The sequence below is a fragment of the Choristoneura fumiferana genome, chromosome 7 (assembly GCF_025370935.1).
Source record: "Choristoneura fumiferana chromosome 7, NRCan_CFum_1, whole genome shotgun sequence".
Taxonomy (NCBI): domain Eukaryota; kingdom Metazoa; phylum Arthropoda; class Insecta; order Lepidoptera; family Tortricidae; genus Choristoneura; species Choristoneura fumiferana.
Window position 1 is genome coordinate 11,385,767 of NC_133478.1, and position 25,246 is coordinate 11,411,012.

A 25,246-nucleotide genomic window follows, 5' to 3' on the forward strand; every position below is an offset into this window, starting at 1 on the left:
AAAGTTCAATAACGACCGATTGACAGACTGCATAGGAAAGTGATGGCTGGGATCTTTAGATGGTCAAAAGGTTGAAAATAAAAACATGTTTGTCTATCAACTCCATCATAGTTTTATTTTAGCCCACAGCTAAAACATCCTTTATCCTTACCTATAGGTACTTAAGTTAGCATGAACTGGACCGAATTATTGTATTTTAGGGCAATATCAACAAACAAAGCAAACAAAAAAAAACAATAATGAATGCACCTGTGTAGGACTTGTGTCTTCATTTACAACGTTTACAACCTAGTTGAACCTAGCAACCCTACCTCAGGCACAGCAATTTTAACAAAAGCATCGTTTTTGTTTGTAGTTTGTTGAAGGGATACTTATACCTAGATTTCCCAGATTCCGGCCACAAAATATTTAACTATATTTGTAAAAACCTCAATACCTACTTATTTATTTATATCACGGTTTTATAAAATATTTGGCAAAAATGTTTGAATCAAGCTCAATGCATTTCGTTATGTACATTAAAAAAAATAGTATTCATGACATGCCTGCTGACAGTCGTGACAGATAACATTTGACAAACGACATGACAGGGAGAAATTATTTATTTTCGTTTCGAATAAAGTTTTAAATTTTAAAAAATGCTACAGCGACTACTCGTTAATTTGGACGTAAAAATATCTAGTAGGCGTGCAAATTTATTGTTTCGCGTTCCCATTGCTAGGCATTCATGTCATCAGTGTGGATACAGGTTATATTTCTCTCACAAGGTCCCAGTCCTCAGGAATTATTACGAAAGGAGTTCAAAAAATGTTTTATTTCACACTAGAGCAAGGTATTTCTCAAGTCAAGTCGAAGTCAAGAACAATAATACACCCGTTGAAACCGTAAAAGATAAGGCTGCGATTGCTCCCTCTGAGAAAATTAACGTAAAGTTAAAGACTTCAGAACTAAAGCGGTTGTTTGGATTAGCAGCACCCGAAAAATGGACTCTTACAGGTAACATGTTGAAATGTTCTATTATTTATATTTACCCAGTTAAATAAAAATGTAATTACATTTTTTTTAAATAAAATTAATGTTATAAAAAAATACCCTTATATTATATTTTTAATTAAATTAAAGAAAATGCCTATAGATATAATGAGATATTAATTTATCTAACCATTGAAATCTTTGTATATAAACTTTTAGGTGCTATTGGCTTCCTCATCATATCGTCCAGTGTCACAATGGCAATACCATTCTCACTTGGAAAAGTACTTGATATTATCTACAGCAGCACAAGCGATTTGGGTGCTGCTCGGGAAAAACTGGACACACTGTGTTTGATGCTGTGTGGAGTTTTCCTCATTGGAGGGCTGTGCAACTTCGGCAGAGTGTATCTTATGTCAATATCTGGTAATTATTACTAGTTGCATAATTTCCACAACAGTAAGGGGTGTTTTAGTCAGTTTATGGATCTCGGGCTAAATCTTGATTGAATAGCTGCCTAAATGATCAAAATACTGTGTTTGAGAATGATTTACATTTGGTTTTGTAACACAAGAATCCAGTTTTCCATACTAACTGCATAGCGTTAGGGAGCCAAATGTAATAGATCTTCAGCTGCTGCTGGGGTGTTTGTCCACATGACCTTTGACATAGCATAGAAAGACCTTATGTTATTCCACTATTGACAGTAGTCATTCATAGTTATCTGATTGCACCCATTTTTGTTACTGACTCTGATTAAAAAGCTAGTTATCCTATGTTCAAATCCCAGCATAGCCCATACTTTGTTGTTTTAATGTTTATAGTCATAATATAGTTGCCAACAATATAACTTTGTTTGATACTGAGTCAATTGATCTGAATTATCATATTATATTTCTATAATTGATTGCATGCTTTTAAAGCAGGTTAACATGATTTTTGACACAAGCAAAAATCTCTGAGCCATGCAAGAAAAGTTTATAAACTTTAAAATTTAATTGTCTGCAGTAAAAAATGTGATCATTTAATTCTATTTTACAACAGTTGCATGAACAATAGGCTATGCAATTTTTTTTATAATAGTTTAACTATGAAATACTATATCAATTAAATGTATACACTGCATGACCTCTTTACAAACTTCCCTAAGAACTGTTAAATTACCCACTGAATTATTAGTGGCTAATTTTTAATACTACCATTAGGTAATGGTCAAACTTCCTCAACTAATACGTAATTATGTTCCTTTAGGCCAAAGAATGACGCAAGCGCTACGCAAGCAAGTATATGGTGCAATACTGCGACAAGAGCCAGCGTGGTTTGGTAAAACATCAACTGGTGAACTTGTGAACCGTCTGTCAGCTGACACACAGTTGGTTGGACGTAACCTCAGTCAGAATGTCAGCGATGGACTTCGGTCACTATTCATGGTCGGAGCAGGGACTGGTATGATGGTAAACAATGTTGTCTGATATTTTATTGTGACAAAAATTTGTATGCTATTTTTTATATATTATTTTAAGTAGGCTTTAAATATACCAAATATATAACTAAATCAGCCTAATGGGAAGCAGGAAGTCATAGAATACTATATTGAACTCTTGCTTGTAAAGGACAGAAGTTTCTGGATGTAAAAGCAATTGAAATATAATTGCTTACATTTGTTGAGCGTAATAATACCTGCGTTAATGAGTAACAGAAATCATTTACAGCTAATTGATATAGGGTATGATTTTATTGATCACCTTATAAATGCGTTTTCGGCGACCTAATAAATAATATTTGTTCCTAAAATAGTAGATCTGTCACCTAAATTGAATCACTAAATCATATAAAAACGGTTACCTACATATTATTTAAAAATTCATCATCGTCATCATCAGCCCGAAGACGTCCACTGCTGGACAAAGGCCTCCCCCTTAGAACGCCACAATGTACGACAACTCGCCACTTGCATCCACCGGTTTCCCGCTACTCTCACGAAAAAAATAATAATAATAATAATATACATATATAAATACATACAAAATCCAAGACTCAAGTACCTACTACAAACATATTCATCATACAAGTATTCGCAAAAAAAGTTTGGTTCTGGCACTTCGCCGGCCACTGCCGCGGCACGCTCGCTTCGCTCGCTCGGCTCGCGCACTGAGGGTCGCAGTTCTACCTAACAACTCCTCCTCGCTCGTTAATACTAACTAGTTAGATATTAGATAATCTATGTATTTTAGTCAGTATGAGTCTATATGCATTAAGAGATCAACGAAAAATGTTATGCCACACTTGTATTATTCAGAGAAATAAATAAATGAAATAATTATGAAGTAGTGACTTTAGTATAGTCAGGTTAAGTTTAGTTTAATTTGGTATTGCAAGGTCATGCAGCATTATCTTTTTATTTGATAGCATTTATGTTTTTCAATATTTTATCACTGGACTGCTTTAAGTGACCTGTGAAAATTAAGAAAAATACCAAAAAACTAAATTCAGGCACAGAGATATTGCTACTTCATTTAAATGAATTAAATGTTATTATAAATTAATGATAAGGGTTAACATTATTCATCTAATCTAATACCTTTAAACTGACAACTTTTTGTAGATTTGAATGAAATTGCTTTTGGGGTTTTGAGGCCAAACAATTATTGATCTAGCTTGGTCTTATCTCTGGGAAAACTCGTGTTTTCGTCCGAGCGACAAGTTCTGTATATTATCTCTGTTATCTGTTATATACAGGGTTTTTTATCAGGATGATCAGTAACAAGTTTTACCCCCTGTTTCACTAACATTGATTAAATTTATTTGACGGATAAATGTGATGCCGTCTCTGTTTGTTTTGTTGAATAGATGGAGTCAGCTTCACATTTATCAATCAAATAAAATTTATCAATGGGTGGTGATACAGCCCCTTAATATTATAAAATACCAACGATTTTATTTGCCTTGAATTATATAATTATCTTCACTCTGCACTGCACTTATATGTTCCTGGTACCTATACAAGTATGTTACCAACTGTTAGGTAAATAGTCCAAGTAATATCGGTAATTAAGTTATAAGTAATATGAAACTTGAGCCAAATATTTAATTATTAATATTGAATTTTAATATTAAGAAGGATCTTATCTACCTTAGTCGAGAGTATTTATTTCTAGCTGTTACAAGTCTTTGGGATATGATCATATTTCGAGGGTATTCTGGCAAAACAGAATAAGTGCAATTTAAAAAAAAATAGTTGCATACATAGGCACACTCAATTTTTCTGCTTTATTTATATAGCAAAACCGTATAAGTAAATAAATATTGTGCACTTATCCGGTTCTGCCAGAATACCCTCGATTTATAAGTGGCTTGACAACAATTTGTTCCACTGTTTGTGTGGAATTCTTTGGTGGAGGGAGATCTTTGTCTAGCAGACATTTGGCTGATGATGATGATGATGACAACAGTTCAAATAAAATGAAAAATAAAATACTAATCAATACATTCCTAGGGATTAAACACTTTGATAACCACAGAAAACAACTTAGAAATGTATCTCGAAATGGTATTCGATTTGTAAAAAAATAAACAACCTCAATTGACGAATGCTTGTACAGGAAAGAGAAAAATTCCGTCAAGGCGTTGTTAGAGCCTGCCCTAAAAACTTAATGTTTTTTTTTTTACAGTTCTACATGTCTCCATCGCTGGCGTTGATCGGGCTATGCGTAGTGCCACCTGTATCGGTTCTGGCTGTGATCTATGGGCGATTCGTCAGAGGCATCACGAGGCAACTACAGGACAGCTTGGCTGAAACTAGTGAGGTAATACAGGAAAATATATTTTTAAGTGCATATTTTACACTAATCAGATCAAGGTTAAAGTAAAAGTATTTTTATTCTTTTCATGCCATGAAAAGCTCTTATGAAAATTGGAAAAACTAACACTAGTTTTACGTGCTGATACACTTGAGCTTTTACTTGTAATAAGCATTCCATCGAATGTTACATTACAGGTAATAGTAGTAGATCCGAACTTGAAAAGATCTTCACCGGTCTGATAATAGGATGAAATGTATTTTTACAATAAATTTATTTTAGAAAATATGTTAGAAATGATTTTGCTAAAAATCCTAGACAGGCAATTTTTTTTTAATGATTTTTAATTAAATGCAAACAACCCTATATCAACGTGTTCACAATAAACAGCGCTTACGTTGATATAAATTTGTTCTATTATCTAATCAAGTGAAAGTAACGGGCATCAATATAACTATTTGAATTATACCTGGCAACCCAGTAGTTCCTCACAGGTAAACAATAGCAAACCCAAACGTCTACATATTTATAGGTTTTATACTTTAAGTTAATATAAATTTTCTTATTAATCTCGATGATGCAACAAAATTTATAAAAAATCCTTTTTTTTTAATAGTTAAAATAGCCTGTCCAGGATGTTTTTAGAAAATCCATTTCTAATATATTTTCTAAAATACTAAATTTATTATAAAATACATTTCATTCTATTATCAGACCGGTGAAGATCTTTTCAAGTTCGGATCTTAGACTATAATAGAATCACAAAATAAATAGGTGTTGTAGCGAGCATTTTAGCGAGCGTTCCAGCGAGTATTCAAGGGAAACGACAGTAAATTTTCTTCGAACTTTTTACCGAGTCCAGTAATACCTGGCCAAATAGCAAAAAACGAACCCTTATGGATTCGTCATGTCTGTCTGTCTGTCCGTCTGTATGTCACAGCCACTTTTTCGTCAGGCCTGAAATGTCTGTTTTCCTAAAATGTACAATTTCAAACGTCTGCCTTTTCACAATGTTAGCACTTCTATTTTGTCAACTTTCTCAAATGACTGCTATTTCAGTTTACAATCTCAGGAAGTCGTCTATTCATAATGTTACATTCCTATAATATTAGCATTCCATAATTTCTGCTTTCCCGTTATGTTCACTTTTTTAAATAAAGCTATATAGTCTTGTTTTCCCAAAATGTCGGCTTTATTTTCAAATCAGTGTTCTAAATGTAAAAGGTTTAATTTTATTGTTTGCATAGTTTACTCTTTTGATAACAAAAATATCTATAACTAATATAATATTACTGGCATTCAAGACCACTTTAATGAATAATGACGTTTAGATGAAATTTGAAGACCATGATTGGAGACATTTTGGGAATAAGACTTTTCTGAAAAGCGAACATTATACAAAAACTGTCATTCTTGGAGACAGGCAATTTTAAATAGCTGACATTTTGAGAAGCTGACATTATGCAAAAGACGTGTTGACATTCTGAAAAGCAGACGTTTTGCGAAAAATACATTTTAGGAAAACGGATATTTCAGGCCTGAGCCTTTTTTCCTAAACTATAAGAACTATACTGTTGAAACTTGGTAAGTAGATGTATTCTGCGAACCGCATTAAGATTTTCACACAAAAATAGAAAAAAAAACTTTAATTTTGGGGGTGCCCCATGCTTAGAACTGAAACTTTTTTTTTTTTCATCAAACCCATATGTGTGGGGTATCTATATGGATAGGTCTTCAAAAATTATATTGAGGTTTCTAGTATTACTTTTTCTAAACTGAATAGTTTACGCGAGAGACACTTCCGAAGTGGTAAAATGTGTGCCCCCCCCCTGTAACTTCTAAAATAAGAGAATGATAAAACTAAAAAAAAATATGATGTATATCATGCACTTCCACCGAAAATTGGTTTGAACGAGATCTAGTAAGTAGTTTTTTTAATACGCCATAAATCGTAAAGTAAAGGAAACTTTTATATTATGTTACTTGCTGCTACGGAACCCTTCATGGGCGAGTCCAACTCGCACGTGGCCGCTTTTTTTTTCTAAGGACTTCGTATTGTGTACGGAATCTTCCACGTTTAGGTATATGTATTTTATACCTTAGGTTGTTATTTACTCATAAACTGCTAATAATTCTCTCTAAGCTGAATATTTCGCAAACAGATCTCTAAATCGAAAAATGGTTTTAAAAAGTCTATCCAACGATACATCACACTAGTATTATACAGTAGACACTACAGGGTGTCGAGAAAAAAAATCACCCCCAGTTTACGTCTATAGGAGGAAACCTAAAAATATATATTTTTAGTTTTTTTATTTTACCACTGTCGGCGTGAGTTATATGTATATTCATGCCAAATTACAGCTTTCTAGTACTAACGGTCTCTGAGCTTAACCACGGACAGACACAGCGAAACTATAAGGGTCCTAGTTGACTATGGAACCCTAGAAACGGTAAATGCTCGATGTTCTATCATCATCATCATCATCATCAGCCCGAAGACGTCCACTGCTGGACAAAGGCCTCCCCTTAGAACGCCACAATGAACGACAACTTGCCACTTGCATCCACCGGTTTCCCGCCACTCTCACGATGTCGTCAGTCCACCTGGTGGGAGGCCTGCCAACGCTTCGTCTTCCGGTTCGTGGTCGCCACTCGAGGACTTTTCTCCCCCAACGGTTATCTGTTCTTCGAGCGATGTGGCCTGCCCATTGCCACTTCAATTTGCATATTTTTCCAGCTATGTCAGTGACTTTAGTTCTTCGACGAATTTCCGTATTCCGGATTCTATCGCGCAAAGAAACTCCAAGCATAGCTCTCTCCATAGCTCGTTGCGTGACTTTGAGCCTCTCTAAGAGGCCAACAGTTAAGGACCACGTCTCAGCGCCATAAGTCATCACTGGCAACACACACTGGTCGAAGACTCTAGTCTTCAGGCACTGCGGAATATTGGACGAGAAGACATCACGAAGTTTCCCGAACGCTGCCCATCCGAGTTGGATTCTTCGGGCGACCTCTTTGTCGAAGTTGGACCTACCCAACTGGACAACTTGTCCAAGGTAAACATAGTGGTCAACAACTTCGAGTACATCGCTCCCAACGATAACCGGCACGGGTGTGACATGGACATTTGACATGATTTTAGTCTTGTCCATGTTCATCTTAAGACCCACCTGTTGGGAGACGATACTGAGGTCACTGAGCATAGTATTGAGCTCCTCCAGCGACTCCGCCATTATGACTATATCATCGGCAAAACGAAGATGGGTGATGTACTCGCCGTTGATATTGATGCCGAACCTGTTCCAGTCCAAGAGCTTGAAAACGTCCTCCAACGCATTTGTGAACAGTTTCGGAGAAATAACGTCTCCCTGTCTCACACCTCGCTGCAGTTGGATTGGTTGTGTACTCTCGTCCTGCAACCGGATCGACATAGTGGCGCTGCTGTACAAACTCTTTAACACCTCGATGTATCTATAGTCAATATGGCATCGCTGAAGGGACTGCAGTACAGCCCAGGTCTCGATTGAATCGAAGGCTTTTTCATAGTCCACAAACGCTAAACATAGTGGCCGATTATACTCCTCGGTCTTCTGTATAATCTGGCGGAGCGTGTGAATGTGGTCTATGGTGCTAAAGCCTTTACGGAATCCAGCTTGTTCGGGAGGCTGGAAATCATCAAATCTTCGCTCGAGACGATTCGTAATGACCCTCGAAAACAACTTGTATACATGACTAAGGAGTGAGATGGGTCTATAGTTCTTCAATAAGGTATTGTCGCCTTTTTTGAAGAAGAGCACCACCACACTCCTGTGCCATGCTTCCGGCGTGGTACCCTCGAGTATGACGGAATTAAATAACCTCTGGAGGACTACAAGTACCGGTTTACCACCCGCTCTCAGAAGTTCTGTCGTGATTCCGTCATCCCCCGGAGCCTTGTTGTTTTTAAGTTGTTTGAGAGCCACTCTAATCTCGTACAGGCTGATATCTGGGATGTCTTCAGTGTAATGACGGGTTAGTTTAGCTCTGGTATCTTGAGCTGCACCTACAACGGGCTTCTGTGTCGAGGCATATAACTGTTCGTAAAACCTTTCAAGCTCTCTCAACAACTCCGGTTTCGATGAGATGATACTGCCATCGTCGATCTTCAACTTAGTCATTTGGCTTTTCCCAATAGACGAATTCTTTGCAAACACTTTAGAGCCCTGGTTCCGCTCAATTGCTTCCTTAATACGTGCAGTATTAAAGGCACGCACATCGTGTCGCATGGATTTTGAGATTCGCCTATTAAGTCTGCCATATTCCGACATGTCAGTTGAAGATTGCAGCCTCATCTCGTTCCGAAGTTCCATTAATTTAATGGTTTCATTGGAGAGCTTCTGAGGTCTTTTCCGGCGCGGAGCCTTGAAGAACTGGGACCCACGGCCTGAACAGTTTCTACCAGCCCGTTGTTGATCTCGTCCGCTGTTTTGCATTCGGCTAGGCACTGGAAGCGATTATGCAATAAGAGTTGAAAGCTTTCGGGGTTCTGGATTTGGGCAGGACAAGGACGGAGCGTGGACTTCACAAGACGTGACCGTTCTAGCTTCACATTAATATTCAGTGTGCCTCTGACAATACGATGATCACTTCCGGTTTTCACCCTGTTGATCACAGAGACATCACTGAATATTCGCTTCTTGGTCGTCATAATGAAGTCAATCTCATTTCTGACTGAACCATCGGGGCCGATCCACGTCCACTTCCTGGATGGTCGCTTCTGGAAAAAGGAGTTCATTACGTAGAGCTCCTCCTTCTCCAAGAAGTCGACCAGCCGCTGGCCCCTTTGGTTCCGCTGCCCATAACCGTACGGCCCCACTCTCAACTCATCGCCATTCTGAGTGCCCACCTTAGCATTGAAGTCCCCCATAACAACGGTGAAATATGTCTCGGAGGAATGTATGGCTTGAGAGATTTCTTCATACATAGCCTCTACTTCATCGTCAGGGTGTGTCGAGGTTGGCGCATACACCTGGATAACCTTCAACGAATACCTATCGGTGATTCTGAGTATCAGGTATGCTACCCTGCTCGACACACTATCGACTTTTACCACGTTATTAATGAGGGACTTGCGGACGAGAAACCCGACACCACCCTGAGACTTTCGGTCTCCTTCCCGGAAGAAGAGCATGTTGCCAGACTCCAGGATTATCGTATCCTGCCCCTTTCGTCGGACTTCCGATAATCCCATGATGTCCCAACGCAAACTACTCAATTCTTCCTCCAGCTCAATGAGTTTCTCATCTGTCCTCAGCGTGCGAATGTTGTGCGTGGCCAGGGCCAATGTCCGGTGGGATGGTAGCGAGGAGTCACCCGGAGATTCTTCGCACCCCTTGCTCCTCCGTTACCTGGCCCGCTACCAAGGCCAGGGATAAAGGAGCTGCCGGGGACTAGGGGCCGCGGCTTATTTGTACCTATCATTTTTTATTTGGGGCGGGGGGGGTTGCCATAATCCCCACGCTTGGCAGGCGGCTTGGGGATCGCAGTGTTTGCTGATGGTTTACGCAGAAGACGCTGCTGCCCGTCTTCTGGATTTTTCCCTTAGTCGCCTTCTACGACACCCAACGGAATGAGATGGGGGGGAGCTATTCTTGTCCGGCCACCCCACGGACGTTCTACGACGTTCACGATGTTCTATATTACTGCTCAAATATAACAGCACATATATTTAGTCGCATTGCAGACATTATTTACTAAAAGAAAAGTTACCTCACAGAGTTTCAATACACATTCTAGTGATATGCGTATAACCACTATTGAATATGATTTTATTTAGCTTGCAGAAGAAAAAATATCAAACATAAAGACGGTGAAAGCTTTTAGTAAAGAAAAAGCAGAGGCAGAGTCCTACAGTCAGCGGATAGAGAAACTTTTACAGTTGGCATACAAGGAATCGCTTGCTGTGGGAAGTTTCTATGGCTTGGTAAGTCTGATTTATGAGATACATTCTATGTGTAAACATATAAATCATAAATTAATTGAATCAAGCGTTACTTTGTGGAGGTTCATATCAAGGAGCTAAAAACAATTAAGTACTTTGCTCACCCGCGACCTTACGATAAAGATAGAGATATGGTAAATAATGTTTTGCCTTCGTATTTCACACACAAATTATTATAAAAGACAAAATATCATTCACTACATCTGTACGTCTGTGCAACAAATGGGTGTTCATGAATCTCCTCCACTTCCACACTATAAGAACACGCACAAATTACAAAAACCCATCTCTCACCACCACCACACTACACTGACGCGTTTCGAACTCAACCAGAGTTCATCCACAGAGCAATACAACTGTTTACCACATGCTACCAGATGTTAAAGTAATGAACCGAAACAAACACTTAAATTTGTTATTATAGAGAGATTCCCAGGTACCCACTTTGTTATTCTCAATCAAACTATCCACAAATATTTTACAGCCTTTAACCGTCACTTAAAACTACCTATAAATTTTATTTATTTACTATTAAGGCATTTTTTATTAATCCCAACTATTATTGTCCAAATTATTTCTTAGCCATAGCCCTATTCCTAGGTATTTCTTTAAGGCCACGTACGCACTACGCGGTTAACCGCGCCGTCACTCTTCAAGGTATCGCTTGAGTGCTTGAGAAAGAGACGGCGCGCTAAAACCGCGCGGTTAGCATACTGCGTACGTGGCTTTAGATTTACTTACCTCGTAACAATAACTCTCTCCACAGACGGGTTTATCCGGCAACACAATTATAATCCTAGTCTTATACTACGGCGGGGGCATGGTGGCGACGGAACAGTTGACCGTCGGCAACCTGACCTCTTTCCTTCTGTATGCGGCGTACGTGGGCATTAGTATTGGAGGACTGAGCAGTTTCTATACGGAGATGAACAAGGGCCTGGGAGCGGCCACCAGGCTTTGGGAGATCATTGATAGACAGCCAACTATACCGGCTACAGGTTAGTTATACATAGATTGTAGAAGATTGTCTTTAACATTTGAAGAAGAAACTGCTAGTACATGTTGATAAGTTCGTGCTTGACGTTTGGTAGAACCCTGTCGCAGGGAGACTCTGCTGCCTGTATCAAGTTTTTTTATGAGTGCGGCGAATGCTGACTGCAACAGGGTTCTACCGAGTATCACGTACGAACTTGTCAAGGGATAGAAACATTGAGATGTTTGTTTCTTAACCCATTAGCTAACTACTCGCTCAGCTCTGCAACGCGAATGTCATTCTCTCTAGGCGTACGTTGTGTCAATAACTGGAGATGCTTGTGATGAAAAATATATAGGTATACCTTACCAACCACCTATTGTCACTACTTTGTAAAAAAAATCGTGTCTCAAAGTATTACGTCAGCAAAATTGACCCTTGAAATAATCAATTATTGATTGAGGCAAATCAGATAAAATATAGATTTTAAGGTATGAACTTTTTTTAAAGTAGCGACGCTATGTAAACGCTAGTTCGGATTAGGATGGCAGAGTTAAAGTGCATTGTGTATGCACGTGGCAATAAAACAGATAACCTTTGCCGGTGGTTTAAATATTATCTCCCATTTATGACAATAATTTAAAACTCAAAATGAACTCGACTTGTTAGCTAATCACAAGATAGTGTTTAAGTAAACATGCAAATACTGTGCCCTAATTGCACGGTAAGAGAAGCGAGCGTGTTTTGCTCGATAATTATTTTATCGTTTAAATAAGGGTTTATCATGCGCACAGTCGATGTGCAATAATTAGGTATAGGTATCATTATAAAAGTTTACAAATTCGTCTTCCCGATTTTTGATTAAAAGTGGTTTTCATTTCGCTAAAAACTTATTTTTACTGCAGTTTTCAATTTGTACCTTATTTGTAGTTATTTTATTTTATTGTTTAATTCCGAAAACCAACAGTTTAAATTAACTATTACAAGTTGAACAAAACATGTGACAACAAAGCCAATTAAAGGTTTTCACTGATACGAAGTCATGAACAGATTAGCACAAAAAAAAACTAATGAAAATCAAAAAATACCTAACCTACCTAAAAACCTTACTTACCTTACCTAAGTACCTTACTTAGATTAAACTTACCTTTCTAGGCGGCCTGCGGCCAGCAACGCGGCCAAAAGGCGAGATAATATTAGAGAACATAGTATTCTCCTATCAGGGGGCACCTTTACTCAAAGGTCTAAGTTTGCACCTACATCCAGGCAAGTCCTTAGCCCTCGTGGGGAGGTCGGGCTGCGGCAAAAGTACTGTGGCGTCTCTGATATTGAGGCTATACGACCCGGAAGGCGGGAGAGTGCTGTTGGATGGAGTGGATATTAAGGAGTTGGACCCTGTTTGGCTGAGGAGTCATATTGGTTTCGTTAGCCAGGTAATGGATTTTGTTTAGCTACGTATGTTATGGGTCGATCAACTTTTTCTTGTACCTCGTCGCCATGGTTAAGTCCCCTGGACAACTCCTTAAACCGAGTTTCTTTTTGTTTTTTTGTGGTTAAAATTCATCGAGCGTACTTTTATTTCGTAGCTAGCCCATTATTTTATGGACTATCTCCTAAGCATATTAGTAGCATATATTATAACAGTTTTTTATAGAAACTCTATCGCTGTTGTCTCTTGGACAACGGGACAGAATAACGAACAAGATAAAGTTGATTAGGTACAGTACGATTACTTGGAGTTAACACTTTACAGATGGGCGTGCCTTCAGTCAATTTTCAACTTTGACGTCATACAAATAAAGCCATTTTTAGTATACCGCTACCCACGTTGACAGGTTATGTAAAAACTATTTTATTTGTATGACCTCAAAGTTGAAAATTGACTGAAGGCGCCCCCATCTGTCAAGTGTTAACTCCTTGTAATCGTACTGTATATGAAACGGTCTGGGGAAATTTGGCCCCGCGGTAACTAAATAGTGATTATTTAAAGTGTCACTTTTTTATGAGCCTCATATATTGTGTTAGATTTTTGCTTATCACCATTATTGTATCACCATGGTTAAATCTCATTCACATGACGGTGGTCAATGGTCATGGACGCTAACTTTGTTGCTACTAAAATATAGACAGCCGTTGACCTAAGACGTTTTTAATACAGTGACTAAAATAATTTCCTTGCTCACCCGTGAACTTACTATAGGTAACGTACGTAGTGTGGTGGTGGTGATAGATGGGTTTGTGTGATTTGTGTGTGTTCTTACAGTGTGGAGGTGGAGGAACTGCATGAACACGCATATTTTGCATAAGCTTAGCTTAGAGCAAGGAAATTATTTTAGTTCATTGATATGGACCTCCGCAAAGTAACGCCTGATTCAATAAATTATTTAACAAGTAGTTTATTGTTTCAGGAACCTGTTCTTTTTAGTGGATCAATAAAGGATAACATTTTATATGGATCGTTAGATAAAGAGGAGGATACGGAAAAAATTGTGGCATTGGATAAAGATAAAGTAAGTTATTATTTCCTATTATCAGAATAATGCTAGACTAAAGTGAAGATAATATAAAACAAAATTGACGAAACTAAATACTTATTTAACTTAATGAGTTCCCCGTGTTACAGTTAAAACCTAGTGTCCCTTATTCAATCTTGAAACGCGTTATATTTTTGGAGAAATGAACTCAGAGTTCTTAGAGATAGTGAAGCTCTAAAAATCTAAGAAGAACCCTAACGATTTCTGTGATATTCCAGTTTTTTATTTATTTATTTATTAATATTAGCACATACATAATAATATATTTACAGTGCGCATTATAACCTAACCTAACCAACAAAAAGTTGGAAAACCCCCGACTTTGTCACTTCAAAGTTCAGTATCTCAAAAACGGCTGAACTGATTTTGATGAAACATGTCTAAGAACCATCGCTAGAAAACTTGCTTTCAAATAAAAAAAAACCGCATTCAAATCGGTCCACCCGCTTAAGGCCTACGGTGCCACAGACAGACACACAGATAAACAGACAGGCAGACAGACAGACAGACACACATAGCGGTCAAACATATAACACTCCTCTTTTTTGCGTCGGGGGTTAAAAACTGTAAAACAGTTTGTTGGAGTTGGCGCTAGTATCGCGATCCATTAGACAACTTTGACATTTGGGTCACGTTTGTGATTGGAAATAACTAATTGCGGCACGCTGGTCAAATTGACCCGTTGGACAGAAGCCATTTACGAGTATTAAAAAATTGGTCAAGTGCGAGTCGGACTCGTACATGAAGGGTTCAGTAAACAGTTCAGTAAAAGTTTTTCTTAAAATTCTTCTAATATAAGCTTTTTTTTTACTGACTACTTTATGCCCCTGGTTACCAAAGTAATCGTCAAGACGAATCGAACGAGTCCAAACTCGATGCGGTCGTATCGTTTATCACAGAGAGTTTTTGTTAAAAATTTCATTTTTAATACAAGTTTTTTTTGCCGAATGTACTTTTTGTTGACTGTACTTGCAAAAAAACTAAAAAAAACTAAATGCGCCAACCGGAAGCAAGGTGGTAACGTCAAACGGCCTCTCGATACTAGCGCCATCTAGCGATATTTCGCGTCAAGAAACCCTCATTGAGTGACGTAAATTATGGATGGCCATGGCCATTTATAGTGTGTTTGTTTGTGAGGAGTATAGTTTTACGCACAATAATGTACTTATAAGTAATGTTTGTCAATTAATACATTCAGTCTTTATGCAACACTTGTGCTTTTTGAACCTGAAACTACCGTGAGACTCGCTCATATTATGGACGTCTTGTAGGCTTTTTAAAATCTCGATTTAAGGCTTAAACTGACTGTTCTTGTATGGATCTGACAGGACTTAAGACCACTTAAACCTAGATTAACACATTCGCGGCCGCATTCTAGCGAAAACTGCCTACGAACTAGCGGGTTCTTGGCACGGAATGTGTTAAAAAGCCTGCAAGTGGACGTAAATGATATTGTAGATAATTCACGTTTTAAATTGAGTTTAGCTCGAAATGTTTCGGGCTAATTCGTAGCTCTTCTTCTTAAGAGCAACGCGACTCTGCGTCGGCGGCGGCTGCAACACGCGCACTGCGCGTCTACTATTTAATTAATGAGGGTTTTCACGGAGATGAAATATCGCTAGATGGCGTTATTATCGTGAGGTCCGTTTGACGTTTGCTCGTGATTGGTTATAGTACATTGTGTCTTAAGGGCGGTAAATAAGGAATTACGAACGAGAGTCTATTAGAAGCCCGAAGTCGAAGACTGAGGGCTTTAATGAGTCGATGTTCGTAATTCTAGTACCGCCCGTGCGACATACAATGTTTTTCATCACATTTGCGAGTAAAATTATATATTGCTAAAAGAAAAAATATAATTGTTCCAAATATTGGCGATACCTTAGGCTGCGCTCTTGGCAGCGTCGCCCTCCCCCTCCCTCAGCATGTGCCTGAGCCGCGTGTGCATGTGGTCCTGCAGCAGCGCGCGCAGCACCATCAGTACGGGCACGGACTCATTTACCGACCTTGGGCTTCATGACAAGAAAATGTGTACGCGCAATGACTAATTTACCGACCACGGGTTTCATGACAAGCACATTAAGGTCGAGGGTTTTATTTGGGGGGTTGCAACCAAGGTAGCCTGCATGTTTCGACACTGTTTACGAGCAAGTGTGATGAAAAATAACTAAATGAGCCGATCACAAGCAAACGTCAAACGTCAAATGGAGCTCGCGATACTAACGCCATCTAGCGATATTTCGCCTCTGTGAAAACCTCATTGCCTCCAAAACCTCCGCCCCACATGGCGATCCTGCCAGGATTCCAATCTGGAATGTTCTGACTTTCTGTGAGTGTTCAGGAGGTGCCGGCGTGGTTATCGGCGGCACGTACGGCGCACCTGCACGAGCTGGTGCGGAGCCCGGCCGGCTGGGAGCGCGCGGTGGGCGCCCGCGGCGGCCAGCTCAGCGGCGGACAGAAGCAGCGCGTCGCCATCGCGCGCGCCATCGTCAAGGTACGCTTCGAATGCTGCCACTTCACTTGGTATATTCACCGAAATATTTGCATGTACGAAACAGATGTACTATTTCATTTCTAGCATGAGCGATGCAGATGTCAGTAGTGCAACGCGAATACACAACGCCAAGTGAAGTTGCATGAAGTTAATGTTTTCGGTGACCCGGAGAGTGACAGAATCAGTGGCGTAGTGTGTGTATCAGCCCGGGGCGCAAAAAAATTTGGCCGCCCTTTTATTTAGGTTTTTAAAAACTATATACAAGATGTCATTATTGTACCATTCAATTATAAAAACGTTAGTGTACAGTCAAGGGCAAAGATATCGACACGGCCAAAGTTACAAAAATATGTATACACGACTTTATACACTTAACATTAAGGCCGTGTATACATATTTCTGCAACTTTGGCCGTGTCGATATCTTTGCCCTTGACTGTACAGTCACCAGCACCAATATTGGGCACAACAAAGTGCGTATTTCTTTCTTTCTTATGACCTTTTGATGAAACTGAATTCACATTATGCTACAAGCCATAATACGTCTATTTTTCCGGCAGTCTATAGCAAAACGTTGCTCTAGTAATAGGTTATTGTATAGGTTGTGCTTCGAAAATAATTAGGTACGTTTCACTGGTGGGTGTCGTAATCCAACAATCTATGAAACCACAAAAAAAAACGAGTCTGCAGGAGCGTCAAAAACGTCGATGAATGATATATTCATGGATGGCAATACAAATGATAATATTTCAATAAGTCTTGTCGCATGTACCATCAGCCAAATTATGTGGTCTACCACTTTAAAGTTGATAATCGTTTGCATGGCATAAAACAATAATGCCGATAGACGTGTCTGTCAACTTTAAAGTTCGACTTTAGCGACATATTCATTGTATAGGAACTTGTTTAAAAATTGATAGACTAATGACTGCACAATAGAGGTAAAGAGTATGACTACTACGAACAGTCAAGGCTAGCGTTGTTGCTATGTGCGTCGGTTTCTTATTGACATAACTAATCGAGAGCAACGCTCAGTGACTGGTGCCTTTTCTGCTGTGAACCTGCCAAATATCAAAGAGAATGCTAATAATGCATAGCTTAGTTTGTTTTTGGCAGGCGCTTCGCTGGCTTGTAGCTATCTAAAATGGGTTCTCACATAGTACCATAGTATTCTACGCCATAATTTATTATTCAATGTCAAATTATAATTATATTTATTATTTTGGCGATTTTCGATCTCCCCTCTCCCTTGGTGAGGTGTCGTGATATGATATTTTGCTCGAACTTCTCCCCCCTCCCCTATCCTCGTGTGAGATTTTTCAAAACCCATATTTTTAATGGAAGTAAGTTTTTAACGTAAATTTTTGTGGACAAAAATTTTTTTTTCTTCATTTAACTCAGATTTCCCACTATTTTACACGATTCTTATTGTTTCTTGCGAAAAAAACCCTACTACTACTAACTACCCTACCCCGTTCTCCACGTGAAATTGGGCGAGGTTTGGCTCGACCCCCTCTCCCTCTCCACGCTTCATGTATTTTTGGATCCCCCTTACGTTCCATTTTGTTAGAAAAATGAGAATGAGAATGCTTTATCATAATATAGTAGAATACATAAGATGTTGTTGTACATGTGGCACACTATTCAGTCGACCAGAAAACGACATGCAAATGTTAAATAATGAGGGCTATCGTTTTTTGTCTCACCAGATGGCGCACTGTTGCGTGAGGTTTTTAAGTATGGCTTTCAAAGTCTGTTATTACGGGCGCGAAAACAAAGTTTAGATTAAAATCATATTTAATACACATTAAAACCGTACCATAAAAATATCGAGCATGCCACAGTGTTGTATAGTCCCCGTTTTGTTCGGAAAAAGGAAAGAAAGGTTTCCAAAAGACAAAACTGTCTCAAAACACAGACAATCATTGCCCCGGAACGCATATTGCCACAATTAATTTCAGATATTGCAAAATATTCACAAAATTATTCTAATTATAAATAAACCCGCGTAGCTCACCCAAAAACTATGAGATTTGACATTTCGGAGACCTCTCGCTACAGTAGCGCCTCTAGTGGCGAATTCATACGCGATAGCCCTCATTGTTTCAACTGTTTAAGTAAATTAAATTAAAGTATACTATCGATTAATTATGAACAATTAGATATGTCATGTCAAAATCAGAAAAAAGGATAAAAAATATAGTATATTGCAATTTTTAATTTTAATATTTTTTTCGTTTTGATACTTTTTCATTAATTATATGTCATTTATCAAGATTTAAGAATTCTTTTACACTATAAAAATAATATTTCAACAGCCATTTAGCAACTTTTGTCTTAAACTCTTGACCATCTAGGATCTTCAACTCAAATGGTAAGGAATTATACAAGTCTATACACATATTGCAGAAAAATGACAGTCTACTTTGTTTCGCCTTTAGTTGCAATTTTTTTACTGGAGAATAATGCTATTCGTTTTGATCAGGCACTGTTGAGGTTTACCCTAATACAGTGTATTTTATTTTCTAGTTACTCTTAACCATTAGCCAACTTCCACCCATGCAATTTTCTCTTGCCCATCCGCCCGTTCATATTAAATTAGTCAGAAAATACGTGTTACAAGTAGTATTTTTTTTATTACAAATCGAGTGCAGCTACTCGTGCTAGCCGTATGCAGTCGAATTCATAAACTTGTGAGAAAAAATATTGGAACACGACTCTATTGTTAACGGCGTAGAGGCGTGTTCATATATTTTTGATCAAATTTTTGCTCACAAGTTAATGAACTCGACTGTATGTAGGTACAATACGTCAAACCATTTGAATCTGAACTCAGTCCACTCAATTCACTTCGTTTATTACTTAGTGACAATAGTTTCGCTTTCACCACTTCTTTCTGTCATTCACAGGGCCGGACTAACCATTAGGCAGAATAGGCAACTGCCTAGGGGCCCCGGTTCGGCCAGGGGCCCTGCGCGCGCACTATAGAAATTGAAAATCCATACTAATATTATAAATGCGAAAGTGTGTGTGTGTTTGTATGTCTGTCCGTCTTTCACGTCGAAACGGAGCGACGAATCGACGTGATTTTTGGCATAGAGATAGTTTATGGGTCAGAGAGTGACATAGGCTACTTTTTATCGCGGAAAAATGCACAGTTCCCGAGGGAACAGCGCGCGATAACCGAATTCCACGCGGGCGAAGCCGCGGGCAAAAGCTAGTGTTTCCATAAACTCCGGCTCGACCGGGTTAGTACCACACTCCCACAGAATACCGGTGTGAAATAGTAGGTAGCTTTGCGTGTTTCGTACGGTGAGTGGGAGATCCGGAGGCCCAACTCCCCTCCCACTCCCATCTCTAGCCCTACTTTTAGGCCGGCAACGCATCCGCAGTCCTAATAATGCTGTAGGTGTCCATGGGCGGCGGTGATCACTTATGTGGCAAGGCAACACCGGCTTAAACAGTTCAATCGTGTGCAGTTGAATTGTTTTAAGTCACCGCCAAAAGCATACTTTGCAAATATGAATAATGCTATTACTATTAAAATTTAAAAACAATATGCTACATACCTGACTCCTTAAAAAACTAAAAAACAAAACAGGTATTTTTGTATTTAACTTCTTCTTCTTTTTTTATTTAGCGCTGGTCTTATTTTTCTGGTTTTTCTGTGCATCTATATTTCAGTTTGTATTTTCAAGATAGTAATAAGTGCCTACTTATTCATTTTCCCAATTGTACATTTAGGAAATGGTTTTTACATTTAAATTTAAAACTAGTTGTTGATTTCAGCGCACGGATGGGGGAAAAAATGTTGAATTTTAATTCAATTTCATATTTAAAGTCTGTTGTAGTGCTAATAAGTAGGGCCCGGAATTTTGCGTGCGGCTATTGACAGATTGTAGGGAGAGAGCACCGCTTTTTATCGATGTTATCGACAAATCTATAGTTTTTTTTATTAAATAAAACCTCAAACTTTTCGATGATACGTACTTTTTTCATTTTTTTAATCCGTTTAAATTACTTTATTGAACTTACTATAATTACGAATACTTTTATATTTATATTACTATAAAATATTTATTATTATTTTATTTTATAAACTTGATAAAAGATTGCTCTGGGACCACGTAACGTTAGGTAGCTTGTTTGCCTACCCTTTGAAAAAAGAAAAGAGAAAATATTATTTTGTATTCCTTCAGTTCTTACCATAGCCAATATAAAGTATTTTAGAGTAATAATATTCCAAGCAAAAATATATTTACAATTATCTATTAAAGTTACAACATAAATAAAAAAAACTATCGATTTGTTGAAAACATTGATAAAAAGCGGCACGCAAAATTCCGGGCCCTACTAATAAGTGTTCCATTAGTGTCTTTATGAAAGATATTAAGATTATTATTTTGCGATTATAAATATTATCGATATCATTTAGGTAGAGTCGATAAGTGAGAAGTCAGTATGACAGATCAAAAATGCCGTGAAAATTCCGATCTCTGGACATCATCATTTAGGCGTAGGACGTTCACTGTTTGACATAGGCCTCCTCCATACATATTATTAATACTGACATGAAACTTGGCAATTATGCATAGTTCGGATGATAATAATAATAATAGGATACCATCAAGCTGATCTGATGATTGAGCTGAATCTAGGCATTAGCAATGCTGGTCAGTACCCAGCTTTGTTGTATGTTTTGTTGTTGTTGTATCTTAGACAGAATTACATTAATTTACTCACAAAAGCATGTTTTTCGATCGTTAACCTTGCTTTTATTCCCAAACAAACAAGTATAAAACATACCGAAAAAGACGTGTGAATTTTTTTAATTATTTATTACCTTTGTCAAGAAATGCGTCATTGTGACGTTTTCAGTTGGTTTGATAGTTAATCAATAATCACTTTTAGACACAAAGTCCACAAATTAAGTCAGTTTAAATTATTTTTCGATGCCAACCCTATGAATGTCGCACGCGGCTCACTACCGGCTGGCATAAGTAGGGCGGTGCCCTTACTAGAGAATGCAAACCGGTTAACCGACATGTTTAAAGGGCCGGTAAATTACCGGTAAATCACCAACCTAAAACCGGTTTTTTACCGAAATAGGAATATATCAAAAATGCATTGAAATATGTTGATTTTTCACACCGCTGCCTGTCTAGAAATAAATACTTCTTACACATATAAGTAAACAAATAATAAAACATAAATCCAACCTAAAGTGGCCCATAAACAGCTTAAGAACAACAAGGTGCCAGGAGAGGTCGGAATTATGTCAGAGCTTTTGAAGGCGAGTGGATCACCGGTTCTTAAAGTCATTTAGAGGCTCTTCAAGTCCGTCTTGCCAAAAGCATGGAACTAAAGCGTGGTGGTGTTGTTTTTCAAGAATGATCATAAACCACATACCGTAGTTGCATACATAGCGGCTAAGTCATACAGAAAACGGTAGAATAGGTATAACCTGCCGCTATGCCTAGCACTGTGGACGAAGAGAAAACCTTTAATTCGGTCGAAACATGAGCGGTGTTTGAGTCTCTCCTGCGATTCCATAGCCTCCAGCCCTATACTAAGAAGTGCAAAATTCGAACTTCGTATTTTGCCGTCCCGCTGACGCTTATATTATTTAATACGAGAGTGAGGGAGACGGCCCGAAGTAGAAGTTAAGTTAACGAAATTTAATGTTTGATATTTTCCGCATCAATACACTGAACACAGACAAAATTATACCTAAGACACACAGGCAACATGTTACAACAAGTAAACCCAGTTGCATAAAAAATTACAAGCTAGTATTAGCGATTTTGTATTGAAGTTCACTAATGCTTGTAATTTGTTATGCAATTGGACCCAGATACATAGTATTACTATACCTATACATATCATATTTACAATATAACTTTGCTGTTGATGATACGTAGACGAGTCTAAAGTGCGTGTTCTCCAAAATAAAACTACGATAACAGCTGATAAGATTGTTAACATATTAACGCATTTCATAGTTGATCCGTTACGTGTTGCAGCTGTCAACAGAACTACGGGATGGTTTTAGAATATATTAAGTGTTAAACAAATATATATTTATCTTTTCGTTTAAATTTTTTTTCTCAAACATGCTCGGAAATGTATGCGTTAGTGTCACGAAATGGAGACACGAAGTTTCTGGTTTATGGCTCCCTACCACCTCCCTACATAACTTTTTGGTCTAGGCCATGAAGTATGTATGAAAATCCATTATTGTTCGCTGCTCTAACTTTTTGAATTTGCTTACTAACATTAAACTGACAAAGGAAAAATTACAAACAGCCAACCACCACTACTCTGTAAGCATTTGTGATATTGCGATGTGATGCGATGCATGGATGGATTGGATGGATGAATGGATAGATGAATGAAATATTTCTTTACGTTGTTTGAGAAAAGCACTATACAAACCTCAGCTAGAACAGGGATTGCTGGACTCGTTTTATCCGGCCTCGTCTAGTAGTACTAGTAATGTACTAGTAGGTAGAACATCAAATGTAGTCTTATTAATTCTTAATTTTAATTATCAGAAGGTGAAAATTTTGATATACCTAACGGTGTGTGGCTTACAAGCGTTTTGCCCGCCCGTTCCAGTATGTTATGAATATTGAGGCATACAAACGATGGACTGTTTCTACTAATATAAGGATGAATACTTCACTTAAAAGAGAAACTACTTGTATCAGAAGTTGACGCATATATTTATCGTATGCATCAATATTCATAACACACTGGAACGGGCGGGCAAAACGCTCGTCAGCCAGATCCAACTATGTACCTTTACATATTCTTCTTTCATTTTTTTCCGAAGTTTCACTGGTTTTATTTTTATTTTAGATAGCGGTTTGAAAATATGCGCTGTGACAGAAATAATCACTAATATAGAGCCATGATTTTTTTTACGAGTGTTGTTGGAACGTAATGAAGACCACGACGTTTTTTTGGAATTCCCATGAGAATTTAGTCAAATCCCGGTATTGATTCAACTGCCAGGGTTAATGGTTTAAATTAAAAATAGATACATAGATGTAGATGACACCATAAAACAATATTTCCATGACGCGACGCGACGGTAAAAACGTTTTATTTTAGCCCAGACAATTAGACTCATTTTAAATTTTCACCAAAATTAGATTTATAGTTGCTTTAATAAAAATAAATCGTTAGGCGATTGAGTTGGTAAATAGGTGACGTAATAGCTAGCTATTGCAATACAAAATCTATGGGAGACTCGTGTTTTGGTAGCTCATAAAAAGTACGTAAATTTATTAGTGGTGTCATCATTTCATCAACCCTATTCGCAATGACCGCCTTACTGAGGACTTTATCTCCAGATAACTTTCCTCCGTTTACATTATTCGATTAATCTCATTATAATTTTTGTTACAGAATCCGAAAATCCTGATCCTCGACGAAGCGACCTCAGCATTGGATACGTTATCCGAATTCTTAGTTGATAAGGCGCTCAAGAACATCAGCAAAGACAGAACCGTGCTGACAATAGCTCACAGACTCAGCACTATACAATCTGCAGACGAAGTAGCAGTCATTGACAATGGCGCTATAGTAGAACAGGGACCCTACGCAGAGCTCATAGCGAAACCAGGAGGAGTATTCCGTGAACTAATCACGCATCAGACTTTATCCAAAAACAAAAGAGAGGTGCAAAACACTTAACAGTGCACACGCAAGTTGTATATTTTACATACAAAATTCAATGTGATATATTGCAGATATTTTTTTATTCCAATTTCATTTTACATTAGTTGTAAATGTTTTTTAAACTGGATTGACGTCAATGATGGAAGGAAATCGTTCGTTGGCTTGTATGATTTAATGGCGGCGTGTACAAGTTGTGTTGTTTTCAGAATATTGTGAAGTCCTATAGCAGTTACCGAACTACATTGCGCTGGTAAAATATTTTTTTGATTTATTATGTACAGTACTTTCTCGTTTTATTTTAATTTTTCGCAGAGGAATTGGAATATGTACATTGTATATGTTAAATAAGGGCTCAACAAATCCTATCGTATTATACATTTAAGGACCTGCGTCCTTATTTATTGTTTGCTTCCAATAATAGGTAAGTAATCGTTGTAATCATTTGTTGCCCTTGGAAGTACCTACTGACTGTTACGAACAAAGAAATGTGAAAGCAATTACAATAGTGCTGCAATCTTCTTCGCAATAGTTTAATTTAAAGTATGTTTCCATAGAACAAAGACGGCTGTATTTATTACAATTATAATAAAAAAGTGTTCAGAACGCGAGAGGCGTGAATGTACTAATTATTATTTATGACAGTTCAATGTATGTTTAGTCTTAAATTATAAACGGGTAGCGGATTATTTTTGTTTCCTTGGAACAAATAAAATGGTTGTTGTTATTAATGTAGTGTTTTTATTTGGTTGTTTGTAGCGTTTAGTATTATGAGTTGAACAAACGTTGATATTTGATAAATTTGATTATG

General features: G+C 38.0%; 1 protein-coding gene across 1 annotated transcript; it reads left to right on the top strand.

The window, feature by feature from the left end:
• The first annotated feature begins 554 nt into the window (after positions 1 to 554).
• LOC141429716 (ATP-binding cassette sub-family B member 10, mitochondrial-like) lies at positions 555 to 25,166 on the top strand. The gene is made up of 10 exons (XM_074090182.1): positions 555 to 996; positions 1,192 to 1,398; positions 2,224 to 2,426; positions 4,644 to 4,778; positions 10,591 to 10,737; positions 11,522 to 11,753; positions 12,884 to 13,161; positions 14,137 to 14,238; positions 16,601 to 16,753; positions 24,166 to 25,166. Exons 1-10 carry the CDS (start codon positions 639 to 641, stop codon positions 24,451 to 24,453), a joined length of 2,103 nt encoding a protein of 700 aa, XP_073946283.1. The 5' UTR covers positions 555 to 638; the 3' UTR covers positions 24,454 to 25,166.
• Positions 25,167 to 25,246: the final 80 nt, after the last annotated feature.

Bases quoted from the DNA above. Each gene is read 5' to 3' on its own strand.
- LOC141429716 (XM_074090182.1), top strand. From the start codon at position 639: ATGCTACAGCGACTACTCGTTAATTTGGACGTAAAAATATCTAGTAGG. The intron at 1,399-2,223 runs GTAATTATTACT...ATGTTCCTTTAG, and splicing joins GTATCTTATGTCAATATCTG to GCCAAAGAATGACGCAAGCG. The intron at 14,239-16,600 runs GTAAGTTATTAT...GTGAGTGTTCAG, and splicing joins TGGCATTGGATAAAGATAAA to GAGGTGCCGGCGTGGTTATC.